Source organism: Vulpes lagopus, chromosome 10 (genome assembly GCF_018345385.1).
Source record: "Vulpes lagopus strain Blue_001 chromosome 10, ASM1834538v1, whole genome shotgun sequence".
NCBI lineage: Eukaryota > Metazoa > Chordata > Mammalia > Carnivora > Canidae > Vulpes > Vulpes lagopus.
Window position 1 is genome coordinate 82,645,366 of NC_054833.1, and position 21,338 is coordinate 82,666,703.

At 57.1% G+C, this 21,338-nt stretch overlaps 3 protein-coding genes across 7 annotated transcripts; 1 reads left to right on the plus strand and 2 right to left on the minus strand.

Annotated features, from left to right (window-relative positions):
- Nucleotides 1-110: 110 nt before the first annotated feature.
- NOC2L (NOC2 like nucleolar associated transcriptional repressor) lies at nt 111-13,676 on the minus strand. Of its 2 annotated transcripts, none has more exons than XM_041770282.1 (19): nt 13,619-13,676; nt 13,316-13,468; nt 11,179-11,353; nt 10,967-11,089; nt 10,142-10,259; nt 9,965-10,055; nt 9,078-9,156; nt 8,839-8,949; nt 8,329-8,442; nt 7,407-7,595; nt 6,998-7,137; nt 6,037-6,148; nt 4,303-4,416; nt 3,836-3,937; nt 2,435-2,578; nt 2,211-2,324; nt 1,177-1,312; nt 684-806; nt 111-395 (listed from the first exon to the last, which is right to left on the minus strand). In XM_041770282.1, the coding sequence occupies exons 1-19, from the start codon at nt 13,642-13,644 to the stop codon at nt 289-291; spliced, it is 2,271 nt and encodes a 756-aa protein (XP_041626216.1). In that variant the 5' UTR covers nt 13,645-13,676; the 3' UTR covers nt 111-288. The 2 variants fall into 2 exon arrangements, with proteins under 2 accessions (XP_041626216.1, XP_041626215.1); XM_041770281.1 differs by having other exon boundaries at nt 10,142-10,262.
- Nucleotides 12,380-12,675, minus strand: LOC121499554 (40S ribosomal protein S29-like). The gene has a single exon (XM_041770295.1). The coding sequence runs from the start codon at nt 12,658-12,660 to the stop codon at nt 12,490-12,492; it is 171 nt and encodes a 56-aa protein (XP_041626229.1). The 5' UTR covers nt 12,661-12,675; the 3' UTR covers nt 12,380-12,489.
- Nucleotides 13,677-15,403: 1,727 nt separating the features above from the next.
- Nucleotides 15,404-21,331, plus strand: KLHL17 (kelch like family member 17). 4 transcript variants are annotated; one of them, XM_041770289.1, is made up of 12 exons: nt 15,404-15,678; nt 16,471-16,730; nt 16,818-16,939; nt 17,073-17,294; nt 17,706-17,822; nt 18,021-18,234; nt 18,540-18,684; nt 18,769-18,936; nt 19,364-19,452; nt 19,561-19,634; nt 19,839-20,020; nt 20,366-21,331. In XM_041770289.1, exons 1-12 carry the CDS (start codon nt 15,569-15,571, stop codon nt 20,664-20,666), a joined length of 2,004 nt encoding a protein of 667 aa, XP_041626223.1. In that variant the 5' UTR covers nt 15,404-15,568; the 3' UTR covers nt 20,667-21,331. The 4 variants fall into 4 exon arrangements, with proteins under 4 accessions (XP_041626223.1, XP_041626224.1, XP_041626226.1 ...); XM_041770290.1 differs by having other exon boundaries at nt 20,416-21,331; XM_041770292.1 differs by having other exon boundaries at nt 19,839-20,091; nt 20,416-20,557.
- The last annotated feature ends 7 nt before the right edge of the window (nt 21,332-21,338 follow it).

Sequence of the window (21,338 nt, forward strand, 5' to 3'; positions counted from 1 at the left end):
CAGGGTCCCACTCTAGCTTCTCTCAACTGTGGGGTGCAGTGGTAGACAGATTCTACAGTGCTGGTTTCTATCCCCATAGCCACCCCTCCAGGGATCTGCACAGGGTTCAGTACTTTCTGGTCTTTCATGTTGTAAAAATAGAGCCCCATCCACCATCTACTGCCCTTACCCCATGGCATGCGTCCTGCCTGACCTCTGGGCCAGCCAAGAAGCCACATTCCCCCCCGACTGCCTGATAAGGTAGGAATACTGCACAGCAGTTCCCACAGGTCCCCAGGCTGGCACCCCTCAGTCCTCCTCAGACAGCTGGAGATCCTGCAACTCATCCTCTGGTCCCTGGGCCAGCCGCCATAGCTCCTGGTCGTCCAGGCCCACCTCTGTGTCTGGGCTTCCATCTGCAGGAAAAAACCGAGGCTACATAAATTCTGCTTTATCGGGAAGAAGCCAGCCTTGGAGATTACTCATTGCTAATTAATCACAGCCCTAATTAATTTATTGGTGCTGCTGTTACTGGCTGCCAGAGTCAGTGGGAACAGAGCAGCTGGCCTGGCATCCCCAAGGAGGGGTGTGGGCCCAGCTTAGAGCCATACTCCCACCCAATGGCCCTGCCTATCCGCTCACCTAAGCTCCTGGAAAGATTCAAAGGGCCACAGCACCACTCCTCACCTCCAGGAAACACTTACCTTTTGAATTGCTGACTTCTTGGCTGCTACAGCTGCCATCTTCTTCATCTTCATCTTCCTCATCTTCTTCCTCTTCCTCCTCCTCCTTTACCCTCTGCCAAGCTCCTGGGGACCCAGGCTTCCCTGGGGACCAAGGAAAAAGAGCCCATGGGAGTAGGCCCACCAACTAATGCATACTGGGTGCAGCTAATGTGGGAGGGTGAGGCAAGCTCACAACCCCACACCCACCCATCTTCTCAGGCCACCTTTGGGCAGGTGGAGAGGATTCACAAGTTCCCAGCCAGGAGTGGGAGCAAGGGAACAAGGTCTGGGGACACATGTCCTAATTCCAGGAGGCCCTCACCCCAAGACAAGCAGAATTGGTGGGAGGAGGGGCATAGCAAAAGTGAGCAGTGAGGTGGGAGCCGGCGCCCTCTCTCCTGGTTCCAGGAGGTGTGCAAGGAAGCCTTCTAAGTCCACCTTCCCTTTACCCAGAAAGAGCTCAGGACCCTACCTCTCTCTGAGAAGTCCACAGTACTATCTTCCTCATCACTGTGCAGATCAAAGAGGTCTTTAAATTCCACTCTGTCTTCATTCTTATGGTCTCCCACCTTCCGCCGCTTTATCACTGGCAAGTTCAAATCTTCCAGCTGGAAGGACCCAGAACCAGAGCAGGAGATGAGGGTGGTCAAGGTGGCTCTGAGAGCCTATGCTAGCCCAGTCCCCAACTTGCCCTGTCTTAGCCCTAGGCCTGACCTCCATCTCAAGGCTTAGCCCACAGCCACAGCTAGGCCATATCATGTGTTGTACAGCAAGAACCCTGACCACAGCTACGGTCTTCCTCTCCCTCACATTCCCAAAGACCAGCTCTATCCAAACCCACTGTCCCATTCCCTCATTTCCTTTAAGCCTTGCCTCCCAACCAGTCCTCCACTTTTTATAGCCAACTCTTGGTCGGCATCACCAGGTAGGACTCCTGGACAGCTGTCCTGCTAGGCAGGTGAGGAGGCCACAGCGACACACTGGCTGGAGACCAGCTGCAATCCCTCCCTTTTTTGGCTCCCAGAAATAGCAGACATCAGCACAAGGACACACAGACATGCCACTCAGCATGAAGCTGTCCCCTCAAGTCACACTGTCCCACACTCACAGGCCAGGCCCAGACTTAGAGGCATAGCCCCTCCTATGCCTCCTTGCCCACCCTCCTGTTGTCCACGGGCTGGCCTGGGTAACAGGGTCAGTCCAGCCACTCACACCCCCCAAGTCCCCAGCCAGTCCAGCCTCCAGTGACCTCCTGCTGAAGGTCCTAAGAGAAGCCCCCTGATTACTCTGCTCGGCACAACATCTGTCCCTTCAGAGCAGCCACAGGACAGGCTGCAGCTGGGAACAGGCCCCAACCATCAGCTGACCTCATCCCTGGGACTGTCCCCTCCCAAAAGCCTCCTTCCCCAGTCTGGTCTTAAAGATACAGCCAGGGAGCTAGATCTTTATCTTCAAACAAACCGGTGGTGATGCCCACCCCCCAGCAAACATTCCCTGCAGACATACCCGCTCTTTGCCACTGATCTCCAGCTGGATCTCTCGCTCCCTCAGCTTCCGCCACTGGCTGTAGTATTTGGTGAGAGGGGTCCCTTCCTCTCGGGTCTGCTTCTCCCAGGTATCCTGTGGGGAGATGATCAGGATCATGTCCCATCCTGCACAAACCTCCAAAGCCCAGCTCTGTGCTGACTAGTGCCCTCAGGCAATGCCGCCTTCCCCAGCTCCCAACTCACCACTGCGTGCAGGTCAGCCACACTGAAGGAGGCCCCCTGGCGGCGGCTGCAGATGTACTCCGCATTTTCCTGCACCTTCTCCAGCAGCTGGCGCAGCTGCCGGCAGTAGTTGGCCACCTTGCACTCCCGGAGGAAGGATTTCAGCTGCAGAAGGGAGGGAGGGCTCAGTCAAGATCCAGATGCAGGGATGCTCTGCACCACACCATCTGCCAGGGTCACGCAGGACCCCAAGGAAATAATGGAGAAGCAGGAAACATGGGTTCGTGTGTCTCACGGCCCTAGTGCACATGTCCTGGCACACTAGCCAGGAGTGCTAGTGCACACACCTGGGGAGTGAGGCCCAAGTGCACACACCAGAATGTGAGAGGCAGGGGCCACATGACCTCTGTTGCCTGGGCCTGTGAGAGCGGGAGAGTGATGGCCCATCCCACAGGCCATGCAGAGGCATGGGTGGCAGCAGTGGGGCAGCATGGTCTACTCTCCAGGTCAAATCCCACCCTTGGCCTATCTCTGTAAATAAAGTTGTATTTGTACATGTCCATACTCATTTACTTACGTGTTTCTGTGGGGGTTTTGTATATCAACAGGGAGACCTGAGCAGTTACGAGAAATCAAGTGACTGTAAAGTCTTGCATACTTATCATTTGACTTTACCAAAACAGTTTGCTGAACCTTGTTCCAGACTATGATCCCTGGACCCAGAGTCCAGAAATAAAGCCTTGCACTCAGCCACACCCATGTCTGGATGGGGCTCTGAGCCAGGTGAGCAGCCCCACCCCTACTCACTAAGCAGACCTACAATTGTGGGGGCTGGTTCTGCCCACCAGGGTCAGACAGGGACAGGCTGTGCCACCTGACCCGTCCTATGACAGGCACCTGCCCCTTTAAGATGGGAAACATCTGGTCTAAAAGCAAATGGACTCTCCCAGAGAGGCCCAGAAGGGACTTCTGAGAGAAGGGACTCCTACTCCACTCTTGTATCACCTGAAGGAAAGTTGAGACAGGGTCTGTGATGGGGCTGACTGGGGCTTCCACCCAGGGCCACCTGGGAAAGCCTACAGTCAGGAAACCAGTCTGACTCGGCCCACTCCAGCCCAACTACCCCTCGGGTAGACCTCTTAGCCAGTCTGGTCCCTGTACTATGGCAGACCTGGGGTGGGGCTGGCAAGTCCTAGGGCCCCTGCTGACTTACCTGGGCCAGCCCCACCCCTAAAGATCCACACCCCTATGTTCGTACTTCCCATGTTGAGGCAGTGCCAACATGGAGGCCTCAGGTTAGACTCTGCTTCTGGCCCCTTACGTAAATGGGGAGCCGAGCCCACTAAGACAGCCTAGTCTGCTAACAAAGCAGGCCATCTAGTGATCTGGGCAGGGAAGGGGGAACCAGACAGTGGTACACACCTGCAGCACGGCAGGCAGTGCTAGTTCAGGGAATGCAATGCTGTGGGCCTGGCTGTGCAGGTACTCCAGGATGAGGTCATACAGCTGCTCCACCAGGCCATCCTGAGACAGCAGGGAAGAAAGGGGAATGTCAGGGGAGACAGAAGCTCAGTAACCTTCCAAAGCAGGCCAGTATGTCAGCTCACTCTCCAGGGTGGAAATCAGAGGATGTGACTCCACAGCCTCCCCACAAGCCACACTCACACTATGTGTGGCTGAGGCCAGGGAACACTGCTTTCTCCATCCCAAGACACCCATGAAGATCCACACAAATTCTGGAGGGCAGTGAGCTCCCTCGTGTCCACACACCTCTAACTGCTGTCACCCCATACACTGACCCTAATGCCCTATGACATCTATCTACCTGTGACCTCTACCCAAGGCATTTCTCCAAGCCCCTCCACAGAAGGCCTGGAGGCCGGCCTCACCCGGTATGCCTTCTCCTGCAGATTGACTTTGGACAGCTTCAGGATCACCGTGAAGTTGATGGGCTTGGAGCTCATGCGCCCCGGCCTCCTGTTGAAGTCGACCTGCTGGAAAACCTGTCCCAAGGCCACATCAGCTTGGCCTGCTGTAGCTCATGCCCCACTATACCGCACACTCCACCCATACACAGGTTCCTTAGGGACCCATTTTGGAACCAGGGACAAGCAGCCATATGCAGCGCCAGTCCTGTGGCCCCACAGACTCCCTGCCTTCCAGAGCTCTGGCCTCCAAGGGAATCACTTCATTCCACAGTGGAGTTCTCTGGGATGAAGTGGGACCGATGGGGGCAGGAACAGGAGCACACACACGCTGACTCTCTCCTAAAACTAAGCCAAGAAACTTTAAGCATCAGTGTCAGGAGATCACTCCTGTACACACAGCAACTGTCACTACAACATCCTCATCCATGACTGCATCCCTGAGGTCTGGCGCCAACCCCAGGGCTGTATCCCTGGGAGTAACACACCAACGGACAGGGGGTCTCCGATGAAGCCCTAAAGAGCTTCCACTCCCTCACCCTCAAGAGACCACAAGCTGCATTCATCGACCTCCGCCCTTGGAGGAGCCCAGGTCCAAAGCCTGAAGGCTGCCCTGTGGCAGCAGAGTGGGAGCCATACATGGCTCCTCCTCACCACCCTCTCACAGGGGTGATCCAGGTTGTTCTGAGGGGAACAGGTAGCTGATGCTGAAGATACCAGAGCCGGGATGAGGTTTCCCAGCTGGGCTCAGCACAACCCCGGACAGAAAGCACTATAACTGTGGTAACAACAAAATGTTTTCCTAGGGGGGGCACTGCCCTTTCTCTATTTCTCTAGCCTGACTGCTCTCAACCCCCTTTCCACCCACCCAGGAAGGGAAAGGCAGAAATTCCCTGGAGGCAGAGAGCTTTGCTTCAGCCTCTGTGACTTGTTTTCTCTGGAAGGAGAGGCCTACATGCCTGGGGGTCAAAAGGACATGCCAGGTAGGGCTGAGGCACACAGAGGCCGGGATCAGTACAGAAGCCGAGTAAAATTAAAAGAAGAAATCAGAATAGGAACCCTCTGGAGACTGCTTTCTCTCCCCTACCTGGTAAAGAGACACAAAGAACAGCCCTGGCTACACTGAGCCCACCCCTATCCAGCCCATGTGGTGAACAGGGACACTAACATCTCTCTAGGTCTAGAGTGGGCTAGGGCCTAACCCCTAGTGGATTTCTGGGCTTTAGTCCACAACCTTTCCCTACCTGAGCTATATGCACGTGTGGGCATACAAGGACACACTCACATGTGTGTACACACAGATCAATGCATACACACAGATGCACAAAGGAGTGTGCAGGAAAAGAAATACAGCTTTGGAATCATTTCTAGGCTTCTGGCCGAGCTCTCCTGCTCACTGTTACAGACCAGAAAGACCCAAGCGTGTTAAAACCAGCACCCTCAGGCCAGCCCTGCAGAGCAGCCTGTTCTCCCTGCCACTCTGGCCTACCAACACATAGCACCAGCTTGGGCAGGTAGCAAGGCACTGCACTCAACAATGTCCTGACAAAACCTGCTCTACAAATGCAAAAAGCAGCACTCTGGAAGGTTACATGCATCTCAGAACAGATGGTCTCCATACAGCAAGAAGTGCCTCCAAGGACAGCACAGAGGCATTGTACCACCCCACCCCACCCCAGGTGACAGGCACCCTCTCACCTCCAGTATGAAGGGCAGCACTGGGATGAAGGTGCCAGTGCTCTCCGAGAGCAACGTCAGAGCACGTACACAGTGCATGCGCAGGGGATAGAAGCGGGCAGTGGGGACCAGCCTGGGGGCACGTGGGAAAGCAGAGGTGAGCAGAGGCCTGGGCCTCAGAGACCCCACAAATCAGCCTCACCCTCCTGACCTGGCTGCCCATGACTCATTCCAACCCTTGGGGTTCTAATCTTAGGAAGGGGCCCTCTTGTCAATTTCTCTCAGAGTCAGAGGGACACCTGCCCTTTCTGATTCCTCTAGACACAACAAAGCAGAACAAAAGGCCCTGACTGAAATTCTAGTCTTAAGGCCCTGCCTCCTCACTATTTCACCGGGATGAGGAAACACCCCAAATGACTTTTCACCTCATTTTAATATAGGAGGGTGGCAAAGGGAGATGGTTCATTCATTCAAGGCTTGCTTTCTTCCCTGCCCCTACTTTCAAAGTCCCCCCTTCAGGAGCTCAGGGGCGACCCCTCCCAGCCAACAAAGGCAGCAACCTAACCACAGGCAGCTCCTCCAATCTCTGTCCCCACTGACCACAGCTTAGTAGTCACAACTGAAATGTGGCACATCATACCAGATCTGCTCTGTCCAAGAACCCCATGGTAATAAACCCAAGTTCCTTTCAAATTGCACAGTCTTTCCTACCCAGCATCACCCAGAATGCATGAGTTTGGGGCATTCTCCCATGCAGGGCACTGGGCCACAGACACCACCACCCCCTGTCCTTCCTCAGGTACTGTCAAATAACAGACCCCAGGGCCCAGGGATTGGCCAGACACTCCTGGGGACTTAGCTCTGCCTGGCCCTCCAGAATGCCTCCCTGCATAGCCCTGACTCTGACCCCCACAACTGCCCGTGTAGCCCTGGCCCTGGCCTCCTCTGGCCCTCAGTGCAGCCCTGCCCACCCCTGACTCACTTGATGCAGCCAATTACCACTTGGGAGAGGGGATAGATCAAGGGCTGGAGAGCTTCACTGGGGCAGACAGTGCTGAGAGCGCGGCACCAGAGGTAGAGGCAGTGCACGAATTGCCAGTTGTACACGGACTGGTAGGTCTCCTGGGCACAGAGGGAAGTCCATCTCCAAATCAGCTCAGGGGTCCTGGAGAGGCCCAGCCCTTCCTCACCCACCCTGTGCACAGGGTCCCAGGTAGGAGCAACACTGTGCCCACCTACCCAAACTCCCCCCCCCCCCACCCTCAGAGACATCCCCACCTTCCACCTGTTGCCAAAGCCCCCACCAGCAAGGGCCCTGACCCCACCAGGGTGCTGGGTTGTCTCTCCTAAGAGATGGGAGGCTTCCTCCCCCCACAAGCCCAACCACACACCTTCTTGCGTGTGGTCATGGCATTACGCAGATGGATGGCAAGCTGGCGGATATAGAGGAAGGCGTGCTGATAGGCAATGCCAGTGTCCAGGGCAAGCAGCTCGATCAGGGTCCGCTGCATGAAGTTGATGAAGGGCAGCGTGCTGGGGGAGGTGAATTTGCAGTTCCTCACGTATGTGATGTACATTTGCTGCCAGAAAGGTTGCAGTCAGAGCCACCAGAGCTCCCAGGGCCATATGTACCCACCACTCAGCTCAAAGCCACCACCAGATACTTGGGCCTTTCCCTCAGAGCTACTGCAGGAACCACAGTCTGGCCATGGCCATGTCTGCTGAGACCCCCTCCTCCTATAGCACCTGTTCCTAGGGCCCCCTGCTGCTGCTACTCAGCCTCCACAGGTGTCCACTCACCAATCTCATGTACTAAGTCTGCAGTACAAAGAGGAAAGGTCCTATAGAGAAGGTGGAGTGTCAAGGAAGCTGCAGCATGAATAACTGCAGGAATAGGCCAGGACACCACAGAGGGACTAGGGATGAGGGTGGTAAAAAAGCTCTAGCTATGTGCCAGGCCTATCTGGGAATTTCTAGAGGGACTCCATGTGGGACAGGCCACCCCAGGCTTGCAGGCAGGCAGCAGGGTCCCCATCCCTCTACACACCTGATGTCCTCAGCCACTGAGGAGAGAGCTGCGCAGAACAGTCCATGTGCAGCCCCTGGGGGCCAAGAGTTCCCATCCCTGTCACTGTTCCCAACTTCTCAGGGAGGAAACTATGATGATGGTGTGGGTCATCCCAGGGCCGTGGTGCCAACAACGGGCGCTGACCACAAAGGCAGCTCCACAGCCCTCAGGCCAAGACTTTCCACCAGACCCTGATGGACACAGACTCGGAGGCACTGGAGGCAAGAGCCTCGGGCCTGCGTTACCTTGAGGATGGGACTCAGGAAGACTTCCTTCTTGTGCCGGCAGACCCTGACGAGGACCAGGAAGGCCAGTACACGCAATGTCTCTTCACCTGTACTCCACAGGACCACCATCCTCTGCAAAAGGTGTGACATCACTGCCTGCCCCAGCCTCCCCAAGGCTCAGAGGCCCCGGTGGTCAAGGCTAGGAGACAGCCCTTCCCAAAGCACCTCAGTAGAGAACCAGTCAGAGCTCAAATAGGGAGTAACAAAAACGTAGAACAGAGCACACTCTTTCCCCACGGCAGTACCACAAAAACATGTTACACACAGATCCAGGAACATACGTTATAAAGAAGAGCATGCCTCACTGCAATTCTCTTCAGAAACATCAGAAAGCTGCCACTTTACGTGACTGGCCTTGCAACCCCAAGAATAGAGAGCTGATAGAGGCAGAGGCCAAGCAAGGGGCAAGGTGGGGATGGGTGCCGATGCCACCTGCACCCTAACACCAACATGGGAAGGGAACTGCACCTTGAGCAGCATGCGGCACTGCTTCGGGAAGGTCAAGTAGTACAGCACGGAGCTGCTGATGTGCTGGAGCACAGCTGCCGCTACCGTCGCCTCCGTTACGCAGGCCACCAGCTGGGGAAGCAGAAGGGGTCTATGAGGCCCAACACCCAGTCACATCTGGGCAACAAGGAAGGACCAGACCACCAGATGTGGCCAGGCCTTGTGGGACCCAGCAGGCCCTCTCCCCACTGTAACTGCACCTGTATAACTGAGCTCAGGTAAACCCTGATGTCCAGCCGGAGCTTCCCCCACAGTAGGCTGCTGGACGGCTGCAGCACCCTGCAGAGAGACCAAACCCACCCCATCTGAGTGAACCCTGTTCTCCCAGTGCAGCAGTCCCCTTCACACAAAAGCCCATGCCTGGCCAATGCCAGCACCACCTTCCCAAGGTCTGTCAGCTTCCCTGCCCCTTTCAAACAGGGCTACCTCCACCAAGCCATACCCTCCTGATCACTAGTCCAACCCTGGCAGCTTCCACCAGACACAGATCCTCGTGTCCCCAGTTGTGCCACTGCCCCCTTCCTCCCTTACAGGTGGTAACAGCAGGACCCTTCCCTGGTGTCTAGCGCAGTCTGACCTTCTGTGCCCTTACGACCTCCTCGTCATGTGGCTCTATGACCCTCCCAGGCAAATATCCCTCCCATTTTACCCATCTGCTGCTCTTCTCTCCCCTCTGAAGACTTTCCATAGCCTCTTCTTCTCAAATTCACCTACTTACAAGCACACACAATCCCCAGAGCAAACAGAAGGAAGTGAACAAAACATTCATTTAAAGAGAAAAATAGCAAAGAAAACAGCATCCTGATCTAAAAAAGTAGTGGTGCAAAGTCAAGCACACACTCTGGGCCCCAGAAGAATTATGGGTAAGGAATCTACCTTCTCACAAAGAAAAGGAAAAAAAGACAAAACCACCCAATTGGCCATGAGTGCCCACCCTCTCCCAGGAACTCTGCAAAGGGCCTGGCTCCATCTTCAACATCCTTCCGTCCTGGCTGGGTCTAGAGAGGGCCACTATATCACAAAGCCTCTGCCTTTCCTAATGTGGGGGGCCTGACCATGCCCCTCTACCTCCCCTCTTCCCTCTCACCTACTACTGTCCTTGGTGGCTTTTCCAAACAGCAACTTCTGGAGATAGCCAAAGAGATCTCTGATGCAGAAGGTGACCAGGGCGTTGAACACTGCAACAAGGAAACTACAGATGCCATTCACAGGACAAAAGGTAGAACAGAAAGCCACTATCCCACGTCTCCTTGCCCCAACTCACCAGCACTGTCCGTGACCTGGAATCTGCTGGCTTCAGCACCTTCCTGGTCTCCTTGGGTGGTGACTACAGCAGCTCGGAATGCCTGCACAACTTCGTGGAACAGCTTTGGAGTGAGGTGCTGCTAAAGGGGTTAAGAGGACCCAGAATGTTGGGGGAGCAACCAGCTATCTCAGACAGAGCGAGAGGCAACCAGAGTTCCAGAAACCTGCTCTATGAGAGAAAAGCATCCCTTGCCCACATTCTGAGACGTGGAGCAGATGTGGAGGCAGTGTTATGGAGCCACAAGCAAGGAAGAGAAAAAGGAGTCCAGAATCTTCTTGGAAGGGCAGGGAGCCTGGCTTAGGGCCACAGGGGAAAGGCTAAGGGTTCCAGATCTTCATGGTGGCCTGTGACAAGTAGTACCTAGGATTCTCCCTTCTGTCCTTTCCTTTTCCTGCAAAACGAATGCAGAACCCTTCAAAGAAGGGCTCTGGCTCCACTGACTAAGACACAGAGACTATGTTCTGCCCACGATGGCACTCAGGTAAACAGGGAGCCTGAGAGAGAAACCGAGAGAGAGAGAGAGAGAGAGAGAGAGCAAGAAGAGCCCCTAGGATCTCTAAACAAAGGAGAGCATGTAATCCTGGAGCCTCTCAGCATAAAGAAAGAACTATGTGAGATTCCCTGGTGCTCAATAGGAGTCCAGCACCCCTGCTCAGAGACGGGCTCCTCCCACCTACCTCCTCACAACTGCACAGATCCAAGCGTCTGAAATGAGCCCAGGGCAGATTCCTAAAGTGGGGGGGGGGGGGGGAATCCAGCTGCCCACCTCATGCCACTTCTCACCTTTGCTGCCTGCTTCCACCTCTCAACCATTGCGAGGGTCACGGGAATAGAATCCCTTTTCTTCCCCTTCAGCCCTCCAGGGACTCCATCCTCATCTGCATCTTCCTCCTCCACACTTGCTTCCTGCACCAGATACAGAGGGCTGGGCTGGAGCAGGATGGAAAAACCCTAAGTGTGCCCTTGCCCCCACCCAACTCTGCCTAGGCCCTCACTTCCAGCGTGTCTGGCAGAGAGTGGAGCTGTTCTTCTTCATCCTCAGTGGTGTCTGAATCACTAAAGTTCAGCAGGCTCTGGTCGTTCTCCTGCAGGAACTTGTAGAACTCAGGGTCTTTGTCCTTCAGCCGCGAGAGCTGGTCCTTATGCTCAGATGGTCGACCTTTCCGCCGGCTGAGAAAGTGAGTGTCGTCAAGTACAACAGACAGGCATAGCTCACAGGGATGGGGGAAGTGGGGTGAGGCTTCCTGTCCTCTTAAGCCTGCCAGGCTCCACAGAGAAGCTACAGGGCTTGATCTGCTTGCTCCACAACAACTATCAACAACCAAGGCAGGGGGATTTCCAGGGATAAGATTTCAGCAGATCCCCCACTCCCCTAAACTCCAGACTTATATACTCAACAGTCTCTCTATATACATTTCAACACCTGTATTTTATTTTATTCTATCTACCTATTTATCTATTTATCTGTTTATCTATCTGTTTACTTATGTATTTATGTATTTATGATAGAGAGAGAGAGAGAGAGAGGCAGAGACATAGGCAGAGGGAGAAGCAGGCTCCATGCACCGGGAGCCCGACATGGGATTCGATCCTGGGTCTCCAAGGATCGCGCCCTGGGCCAAAGGCAGGCGCTAAACCGCTGCACCACCCAGGGATCCCAACACCTGTGTTTCAAACCCATCACATCCAACACCAAACTTGTGGTTCTCCCAAACTTGCTCTGCCAGCACCCTGCTCCATCTCAGGAGCTGGTAATCTTGCCTTTCCAAGGACTCAAGGGAAGACAAGCTCTATCTTTCATACCCAGCATGCAAAGTGCCACGAGATCTCATCAGCAAAAAAAAAAAAAAAAAAAAAAAAATCCTTCAAATCCCCTCATGTTTCCTCTTAAACCAGCACCATCTCTCAAGTGCCCCAATTACCATAGTTTCTGTCTCCCTATCTCGGTACTGACCATCTCCAACCTATTCTCAAAACACCCCTTTGTGTTGTGTCATGTGACATCACTTCACAGGTCTAAACCCTGAGATAACTTCCCATTTTACCTGCACGTCTTACAGATGACCTGCGAGATCTGACTCCATCACCATCTCTCCAGGTTCCTCTTCTACTACTCTTTCTCCCACTTCTCAGACACCCACTTCTGTGCAGACCTGCCCCCACCTCAGGAGCTTGGCCGTTCCTTTTTTTTTTTTGCATAATTGGAGTATTTTTATTTTATGTACAATGAGTCGGCATCAAAGTAGGTATCTCGGACATCTGCAGTTAAGGTAGGTATCTTGGATGACCCATTCAAGGAAGTTCACTTAATCCAACTTAATGAAGCCTATATCCTTGGCGTACTGACGGAAACACTGGCGGCACATGTTGAGGCTGTATTTCCGGATCAGACCGTGCCGGTCTGAACAGACGCGGCAAGAACGAGAGCCGTGGCCAAACTTCTTCGGGTGGCTCCAGAAGAGCTGCTGGTGACCCATCTTGCTCTTTCGGATGCAACGAGGCAAAAGCAGCTTGGCCGTTCCGTGAAACACCAAAGCATTCTTCCCCTGTCTGTGTGGCTTTCAAACCCCTCAGGCTTCTGTTCAGTGAGCATCTCCTCCAAGGGCCGCCTCCACCAAACACAACAGGCGCCCCCAACGTGCTCCCTACTCACCGAACCCCTCGTGTTATTCTTCGCTGTTTGCCACACTTATCTCTTCTAACCTACGATACCTATGATTCACCCAGACTGCCTGAGCTCTTCCAAACATTGCTATTCACTAACACATGCCCACCACCTAAAATAAGGTCTGTCGGGCGCCCGGGGAGGCTCAGTTAAGTCTCCGACTTCGACTCAGGTGGTGCTCTCGGGGTAGATAGAGGGCTCGGCGCTCTCAAACGGGGAGTCGGCCTGAGAGTCTCTCTTCCTCTCCCTCCGCGCCGCCCCCGCCCCCCCCGCTCCCGCACACGCGCTGTTTTTTAAAAAAGTAACAAAAAACGCTCGTCCGCGAACAAGACCTCAGCAAACGCTGGAAAAGGGAATGAATAAGCCAAGGGTCTGGGGGAGGGGGTCGGAGGTCAACATTCATGCGATAGGGTGGGCCAGGAGAAGGGCTTGCTTTACAGACGTGCCACGGGAGCCGCTCCTCTCACCTGGACCAGGGGCTCCCGCCCAGCCCATCCAGGCTCCGGTCGGCTCCACACGCGGCCCGCGTCTCTACTTCTGGGGCTCCTTCGGGCTCAGACTCAGACTCAGAATCAAAGCCCGAAGCCAAGAACTCGTCCACCGTCAGCTCTGCCAGGCGCCTGCAGGTTACAACACCGGTGTCAGGACTCCCCGCCATCCCAGTTTGCCCCAGCCTTGCTGCCCCAGGAACACGGAGACGCTCAATCAGAGCCTCTTTGGATATAAGCACCCACCGGAAGGCCGAATTGGTCCTCAGACCCCCAGCTTACCGCTTTCTACCCCGCGCCGCCGCCATTACTGCCAGCCCGCAGCGTGAGCCCCACTTCCGGCCCCAGAATGCTGTGCGTTAGCCGCACTTCCTCCGGGCCGGCCCCGCCCCACCGCGCCCCACTGGTGGCTCTAAGTTTCTCCAATCGTGGCTCGGGCGGCATCCAGGCGGGAGGGCGCATTCACAACCCTGTGCCCCGGGCTCCCAGAATGGCAGGCCGGATGCGGGCTAACTGCGCAGGCCTAGTGCAGTCACGGCTCCCGCACACATCGCTGAGTGCCGAGCTGTAGATCTCGAATATCGGGCAGGACTGCATAGGATGGAATCCTGACCTGCTGCTCACAAATCTGTGTCCTTCCCGGTAAGAGGCGGGAAGATGAGGCCCAGGACCTGGGCACCCTCTCCTTGCCCACAGCCTCCCCAGAGCTCCAAAGCACGTGCCTGTGAGGGGGTCAGTGCATTGACAACCGACAAGGTGCATCCAGGTGAAAACGTTTGACAGGACTTCTATGCAAAGAGCTCTTACAAATCAACAAGAAAGAGCCAATAAGGGGAGCCCCCGTGGTCCAGCGGTTTAGCACCGCCTTCGGCCGGGGGTGTGATCCTGGAGACCGGGGATCCGTTCCCACGTCAGGCTCCCTGCATGGAGCCTGCTTCTCCCTCTGCCTGTGTCTCTGCCTCTGTGTGTGTGTGTGTCTGTCATGAATAAATAAATAAAATTTTAAAAGAAAGAAAGAAAGAGCCAACAACCCAGCAGGAAAAGCAGTCTAGTAGAATAGGCAATGCTATAGGTGGGCAGTGTGCCAAAAAAGAGAGAGAGAGAGAGAGAGAGAGACTCTGATGGCCGGGCCGGTCTCATGTGAATGGAATGAGGAGAGTCATTTCTACTTCACTGGACAGTCCACACCAAGGGGTGGGGGTGGGGGGACAGTGAACAGATCACAGAGCTGTTATTTATTGTTTTTGTTTTTTTGTTTTTTAAGATTTTATTTGTTTATTCATGAGAGACACAGTGAGGGAGAAGCAGAGACGCAGGCAGAGGGAGAAGCAGGCTCCATGCAGGAAGCCCGACGTGGGACTGGATCCCGGGTCTCCAGAATCAGGCCCTGGGCCATCCGGGCTGTCCCCAGAGCTGTTATTGAAGCCCGTTTGGCCAAACCTTCCTGAAAGTACTGCTCCTGATACTTGAGTCCATGGAGTCCTCTGCTGGCAATTTGCCTAAGCCCACAGTGTGGGGCTGGGCAGGAACAGCTACTTTTCCTTTGCCCAGTGGGAAGGGCGGGTTCCAAGGCCCAGAGGCTGGAAGGTTGTGCTGCTAGGAGAAAGGAGGCAGGAAAGCCAGCTGATGCACTCCTTCCCTGCCCCACCACCTAAGGGCAAGGGTTGGTGGGTCTGGACCCCCTGACCCCACAGCCGTCCTGGGAGCAGGCGCAGCTCCTGGCAGGTCCCCCAGGCTACCTCCACCCACGCCACTCTGTCCCCCACAGACAGTGTCCAGTTCAAGGCCTGGTACTTGCAGGGATTCGTGGAGCGAACCAGTAAAGGCCAGATGGGCCGAGTGGTCCACCTGGGGTCACAAAAGGCAAGCAGGATGTGGGCCAGGGCTGCCTTGGGTCCCCGGGGCAGCAGGGCCTTCCAAGCTGCGGGCCCAGGGTGCTTACGAGGGCAGGGCTTCTTCTTAAATGAACTGGCGGGGATGGACGGTCCCGGGGTCTTCCTGGAGGAGATGGCCGGGGTGCCCGGTCATTATTGTCTGGGGGAGGTTCAGTCCTCGAAGACTCGCGGAGCGCGGGCGGCGGGGCGGGCGGCGCCGAGAAACAGCGGCTGCGGGCAGGCGGCGGGAGCGAGGGACGCCGAGCGGGCCGCCACCGCCTAGCAGCCCTCCAGCAGTCCGTGCGTCCGTTCGCCAGTGCGTTCTCCGCGGGTCGCGGCGGGTCCGGCAGCCGAGCCCATGCAGCCGCGCAGCGAGCGCCCGGCGGGCAGGACGCAAAGCCCGGAACACGGCAGCCCGGGGCCCGGGCCGGAGGCGCCGCCGCCACCGCCGCCGCCGCAGCCGCCAGCGTGAGTGGGCCGAGGGGCTGGGGGCCCGGAAGCCAGAGCAGGAGCCGAGTGGGTCCGGGAAGGACACCGGGAGGGGGTGCACCGAGCCTGGCTGGCTGCCCGGAGGAGGCAGCCTCGGCCGCCCCGCGGAGGGTACGACTACCCCTGTGTATCGCGCGCACGGTGGCGTGGGACAGGGCGTCCAGAGGTGGCCGCTTCCCGGAGCCTCTGTCCTCTCCCGCCGCCCTTGAATCCCGGCCGCGCCGCTTATACTTAGGCAGCTCGCCTGCAGGATGGGGGCAAGCCGCTCCAGAGGGTCAAGTGAGGTCAGGCCTGCTGGGGGGCACAGGGGTCTCAGAGCTGTCCTACACCTGGCACGCGTCCTTCGCGCCCAGCCGGTGCTGAGGACACTGACTGTTGGGTAACGGGAAGGGTGGCCAGTGACAGATGGAGAAGAGTCACAGGCACAGAAGTCCCGTTCTTATGGGGGCACCTGGGCAGAGGGGTGTGTGGTGCCAGGAGAGGTCCTGGCAGAGGAAGCTGGATATGTTCAGCCTTGGCATCAGGTGTGTGACTGGACCCCATGCAAGGAGCAGGGGTGGAGAGGTTTTGCTGGACTCCAAGGAAGGCTCCCTTGTATGAGGGACAAGAGTTAGGGGGAGGGGGTGGCGGTTGGTCCCTGATGGAACCCAGGTATGGGCTGCCAGAGAGAGGGGTGGCCTTCTAAGGTGCTCCAGCCCTGCCTTAGGTGTTAGGGGTTGGGCGAGCAGCTCCCTGCAGAGCACACCCTGACCTGGCACTGCCCGTCCGCAGCCCGGAGGCAGAGCGTGCACGTCCTCGGCAGGCCCGGCCCACAGCCCCAATGGAGGGTGCAATGCAGCTGCTGAGCCGTGAGGGCCACACTGTGTCCCACAATTCCAAACGGCACTACCATGATGCCTTCGTGGCCATGAGCCGCATGCGGCAGCGTGGCCTCCTGTGTGACATCGTCCTGCACGTGGCAGCCAAGGAGATCCGAGCACACAAGGTGGTGCTGGCTTCTTGCAGCCCCTACTTCCACGCCATGTTCACAAGCAAGTACCGCCACATCCAGTCTGGGCACACGGGGGGCTCCGCCGATCTCCTAGGGCAGGGACCGGCCTGACCTGCTGTCCCCACAGATGAGATGAGTGAAAGCCGCCAGACGCATGTGACTCTGCACGACATCGACCCTCAGGCCTTGGACCAGCTGGTGCAGTTTGCGTACACTGCTGAGATTGTGGTGGGCGAAGGAAACGTGCAGGTGAGGCTGCCTCATTGCACATTCGCACACCTTTGCCCAGCCCAGCACCTCAGCTCCCAGTGTCCCCTCGATTCTTCACGTCCCGTTTCCCTGTCCCTGCTCCTGTGGCGCTCTCTCTCCTCTCACCCCACAGACTCTGCTCCCAGCAGCCAGTCTCCTGCAGCTGAATGGCGTCCGTGACGCCTGCTGCAAGTTCCTGCTGAGTCAGCTCGACCCCTCCAACTGTCTGGGCATCCGGGGCTTTGCTGACACGCACTCATGCAGCGACCTGCTCAAGGCAGCACACAGGTATGTGCTGCAGCACTTCGTGGATGTGGCCAAGACTGAGGAGTTCATGCTGTTGCCACTAAAGCAGGTAACATGCCAGCTGGGGCATGGCCTTGACCCTGGACCCCAGACCCAGCCCTTGAACTCCTTTCATTTTAACTCTAAAGACCTGGCCATTTGCCCCCCAACCCTTATTTCCAGCCTCATTACACATCCCCTGCCCTCCCCAACCCCCATACCCCTGCCTCATCCCCTTTTCCTGACTTACCTAAGCCCTCAGCTTTTGACTTTGATCCTATCCTGACCAAATCTCTGCCTACAATCTCCAGTCCCTGGTTCTATATCCCCAAGAACCGAATCTGTAGCTCCTGACCCCACTTGGCCCCTTCTCATAGGAACACTGGGCTCCCCATTGGACTCTCCCTCCTGGGCACCTTCAGGGCTCCATGGGCCCCCAAGAGCCTCCCCAGATCTCAGATCTGAGGGTCCCCACCCCCAGGTGCTGGAACTGGTCTCTAGCGACAGCCTGAACGTGCCTTCAGAGGAAGATGTCTACCGTGCCGTCCTGAGCTGGGTCAAACATGACGTGGATGCTCGGAGGCAGCATGTCCCGAGGGTGAGGCTAGTACCTAGGGAGGCCTGCTGTGCTTAGGAGGGGATACACAGCAGCTGAGGGCCTGGGTGCACCTGGGTTCAGTCCAGAGACCCCCTCACAGGAGTGATGCAGACACATGTTTCAAGAAGGGTCCAGGGTGTCTGAGGGGGATCTCCTCACTGGAGCCTGCCGCCTGACCATGGCACCCCTGCACCCCAGCTGATGAAGTGTGTGCGCCTGCCCCTGCTGAGCCGGGACTTCCTGCTGGGCCACGTGGATGCAGAGAGCCTGGTGAGGCACCATCCTGACTGCAAGGACCTGCTTATTGAGGCCCTCAAGTTCCACCTGCTACCAGAGCAGAGGGGCGTTCTGGGCACCAGCCGTACACGGCCCCGGCGCTGTGAGGGAGCTGGCCCGGTGCTCTTTGCTGTGGGTATGTTCACCTGTTATGTTGTCTCATGTCTGGGCCCCCCAACATGGCCTCCCTCTCCCCTCCCATCCCTGGTCTGAGCCCCACCTGAGGCTACATCACACTTTGCTGGTCATACTCTGTACCCACTCCACACCTGTTCCTCTGTTGGCCCATGGAGGACCCCGTGTGGTGTGACCCACTAACCAGTCCCCATTTCTGCCCACCCTTGGAGCCCATAATCACTCTTGACCTTAAGCTGTGCTAGAGACCTACAGCCATTGCCTCCCTGGGTCCTTTGTCCTGCCCCGTCACCTCCCTGTTCCTAGGTGGTGGGAGCCTATTCGCCATCCATGGGGACTGTGAAGCCTACGACACACGCACTGACCGCTGGCACGTGGTGGCCTCCATGTCCACGCGCCGGGCCCGAGTGGGTGTGGCAGCAGTTGGGAACCGGCTATATGCTGTGGGTGGGTAAGTGTGGAGGCTGGTTTTGGGTCAGGGGCTTAGCATATGCCCACTGGACCAGTCCTGACCGGCAGCGGACCCCTCCCCTAGTTACGATGGGACTTCAGACCTGGCCACCGTAGAGTCGTACGACCCTGTGACCAACACCTGGCAGCCCGAGGTGTCCATGGGCACGAGGCGCAGCTGCCTGGGTGTGGCTGCCCTGCACGGGCTCCTGTATGCAGCTGGTGGCTACGATGGGGCCTCCTGCCTCAACAGGTAGTGGCCGGGGTCAGGGCCGGGTGGCCTCTTGGGGTTGGTTCGGCTGCAGGTGTGGCTGCATCAGGACTGCAGAGATCATGCCTGAGGGGAGTGAAGAGGGATCCCACCTGACTCAAGTCACCAGGGTGCCCTGGGCTTCTTCATGTGCACCAGCCCAGCTGCCCCTTCTTTTCCTCTCAAGGTCTTTCCACCAGCCCAGGGGCTGGGGACCATGTGGACACTTGCCCAGGATCATGCAGGCAGCCAGCTAGTGGCCTGTGTCTCCACCCAGAGGGTCTGCTTCTTGCTCCAGTGGGATTCTGGGGTCAGTCTCTGTGACTGCCCAGCTCGGGATTTTAATCATTCCATGGGGGAGGGCAGGTCCTGGGACCAGGGCAGCCTTTCTGCCACTGCTCAAGGTCAGCAGCAGGCCTGGTATCCACAGTGCTGAGCGCTATGACCCTCTGACGGGAACATGGACATCCATCGCTGCCATGAGCACCCGGAGGCGATATGTACGTGTAGCCATGCTTGGTAGGTGACAGGCCTGCTTTGTGTAATGTCTACCCTACTCCCACCTGCCCCCACCCTGGGGGACCCTGCATGTAGCAGGCATACCACGGGCATGTTGACTCTCCACAGATGGGAACCTATATGCTGTGGGTGGTTATGACAGCTCATCACACCTGGCAACTGTGGAGAAGTATGAGCCCCAGGTATGAAACACCCCAATCACATGAATTTCCCTTCCTAAGAGCTGCTTGAGGTCATCACCCTAGTCCCCCACACTACCCAGAAGATCAGCCCTGTACGTCCCACCTCTGTCCCACAGATAGCCTATTCTGGAGTAGGGATCTCCCCCGTGGAGGAGGAGGGAGGCTGCTGATGGGTCTGCCCCCAGCTGGTCCCCTTCACTGCAGGTAAACGCATGGACCCCCGTGGCCTCCATGTTGAGCCGACGAAGCTCAGCAGGGGTGGCGGTGCTGGAAGGGGCCCTCTACGTGGCCGGCGGCAATGATGGCACCAGCTGCCTCAATTCTGTGGAAAGATACAGCCCTAAGGCCGGTGCCTGGGAGAGCGTGGCACCCATGAACATCCGAAGGTGCGCCCCTGTCACTACCACCCACCAGGGACTGAAATAGAGGTCCTAAGGCCTCAGGCCTGGCTTGCATGGTATGCCCTTGCTTCGTGGTATGCCCTTGCTTCGCATCCCCACCGCCCGCTGCAGGTCTCCACCCGGCCCCTGAAGCTCTTCTTGTAGTCTCCGCCCCCAGAGCTCACTCCCCCGCCCCGCCCTCCCCAGGAGGCTCCGCCCAAGGCCCCCATGGCTCGCCCCCACCCTGGAGGCTCTTCTTAGAGTCCCGCCCCCACCGCTCACCCCGCCTCGCCCCCAGGAGGCTCCTCCCACAGCACCACCCCTATGGCTCACTCCCGCCTCCTGCCCCAGGAGGCTCCTCCCGCGGCCCTGCCCCCACGGCTCACCTCCTCCACCCCCAGGAGTACACACGACTTGGTGGCGATGGACGGCTGGCTGTATGCCGTGGGAGGCAACGACGGCAGCTCTAGCCTCAACTCCATCGAGAAGTACAACCCAAGGACCAACAAGTGGGTGGCCGCGTCCTGCATGTTCACGCGGCGCAGCAGCGTGGGCGTGGCCGTGCTCGAGCTGCTCAACTTCCCACCGCCCTCCTCGCCCACGCTGTCCGTGTCGTCCACCAGCCTCTGACCCGCGGCGCGGACTGCACTGAGGCCCGGCCCCCGGCCTCCCACATGCCTTAAGCCCCACAGGGCGGGCCCCAGCGCCTTGTGTGTCGGGGGCAGGATGCTCGGCCCCCCCACCAGGAAAGTCTTGCCCTGTCTGTCCTTGTCTCTCTGCGTCGAGGCTGTCCATGTCTGTGTTCGTTTCTCAGTGTTTGTTTACGTGTGTGCCATTTATTTACTTACTGGTTTATTTATTTATTATTTATTGGTCGATGAGCAGTGCAGCACCTACTAGTTTACATGTTTCCCCTTGAAGTGTCCTGTGTCTCTGGGACCAAGCTGCCTTTCCAGGTGTCCTCCTGTCCCCCTGGGGGCATCAAGAAGCAATGGGTGTGGACACTTGAATCTCGCATGGGTCAGGGGTGAACTCCAACTCTGTAGACCTGGAGGGACTGAGGGGACAGGTGCAGAGCAGCAGGCCAGGGTTAGTGGGGTGGGGGTTTTCTGAGCAGGTGCAGACCCTTCTAGCCTGGGCTTAGCATAGCACCCCTACCTTGCCTAGCCAGGCACGCTCCCAAGAAGGGCATGAAGCAAGCTTCCTTCTTGTGGGCATGGTGTCTCTTCTGGATCCTGCACTGAGCTGAGCACAAGCGTGCCACAGATCCCACACAGCAATATGAGCCAACTTGAACAATAAACATGTTTCTTGGGCTCTGTGG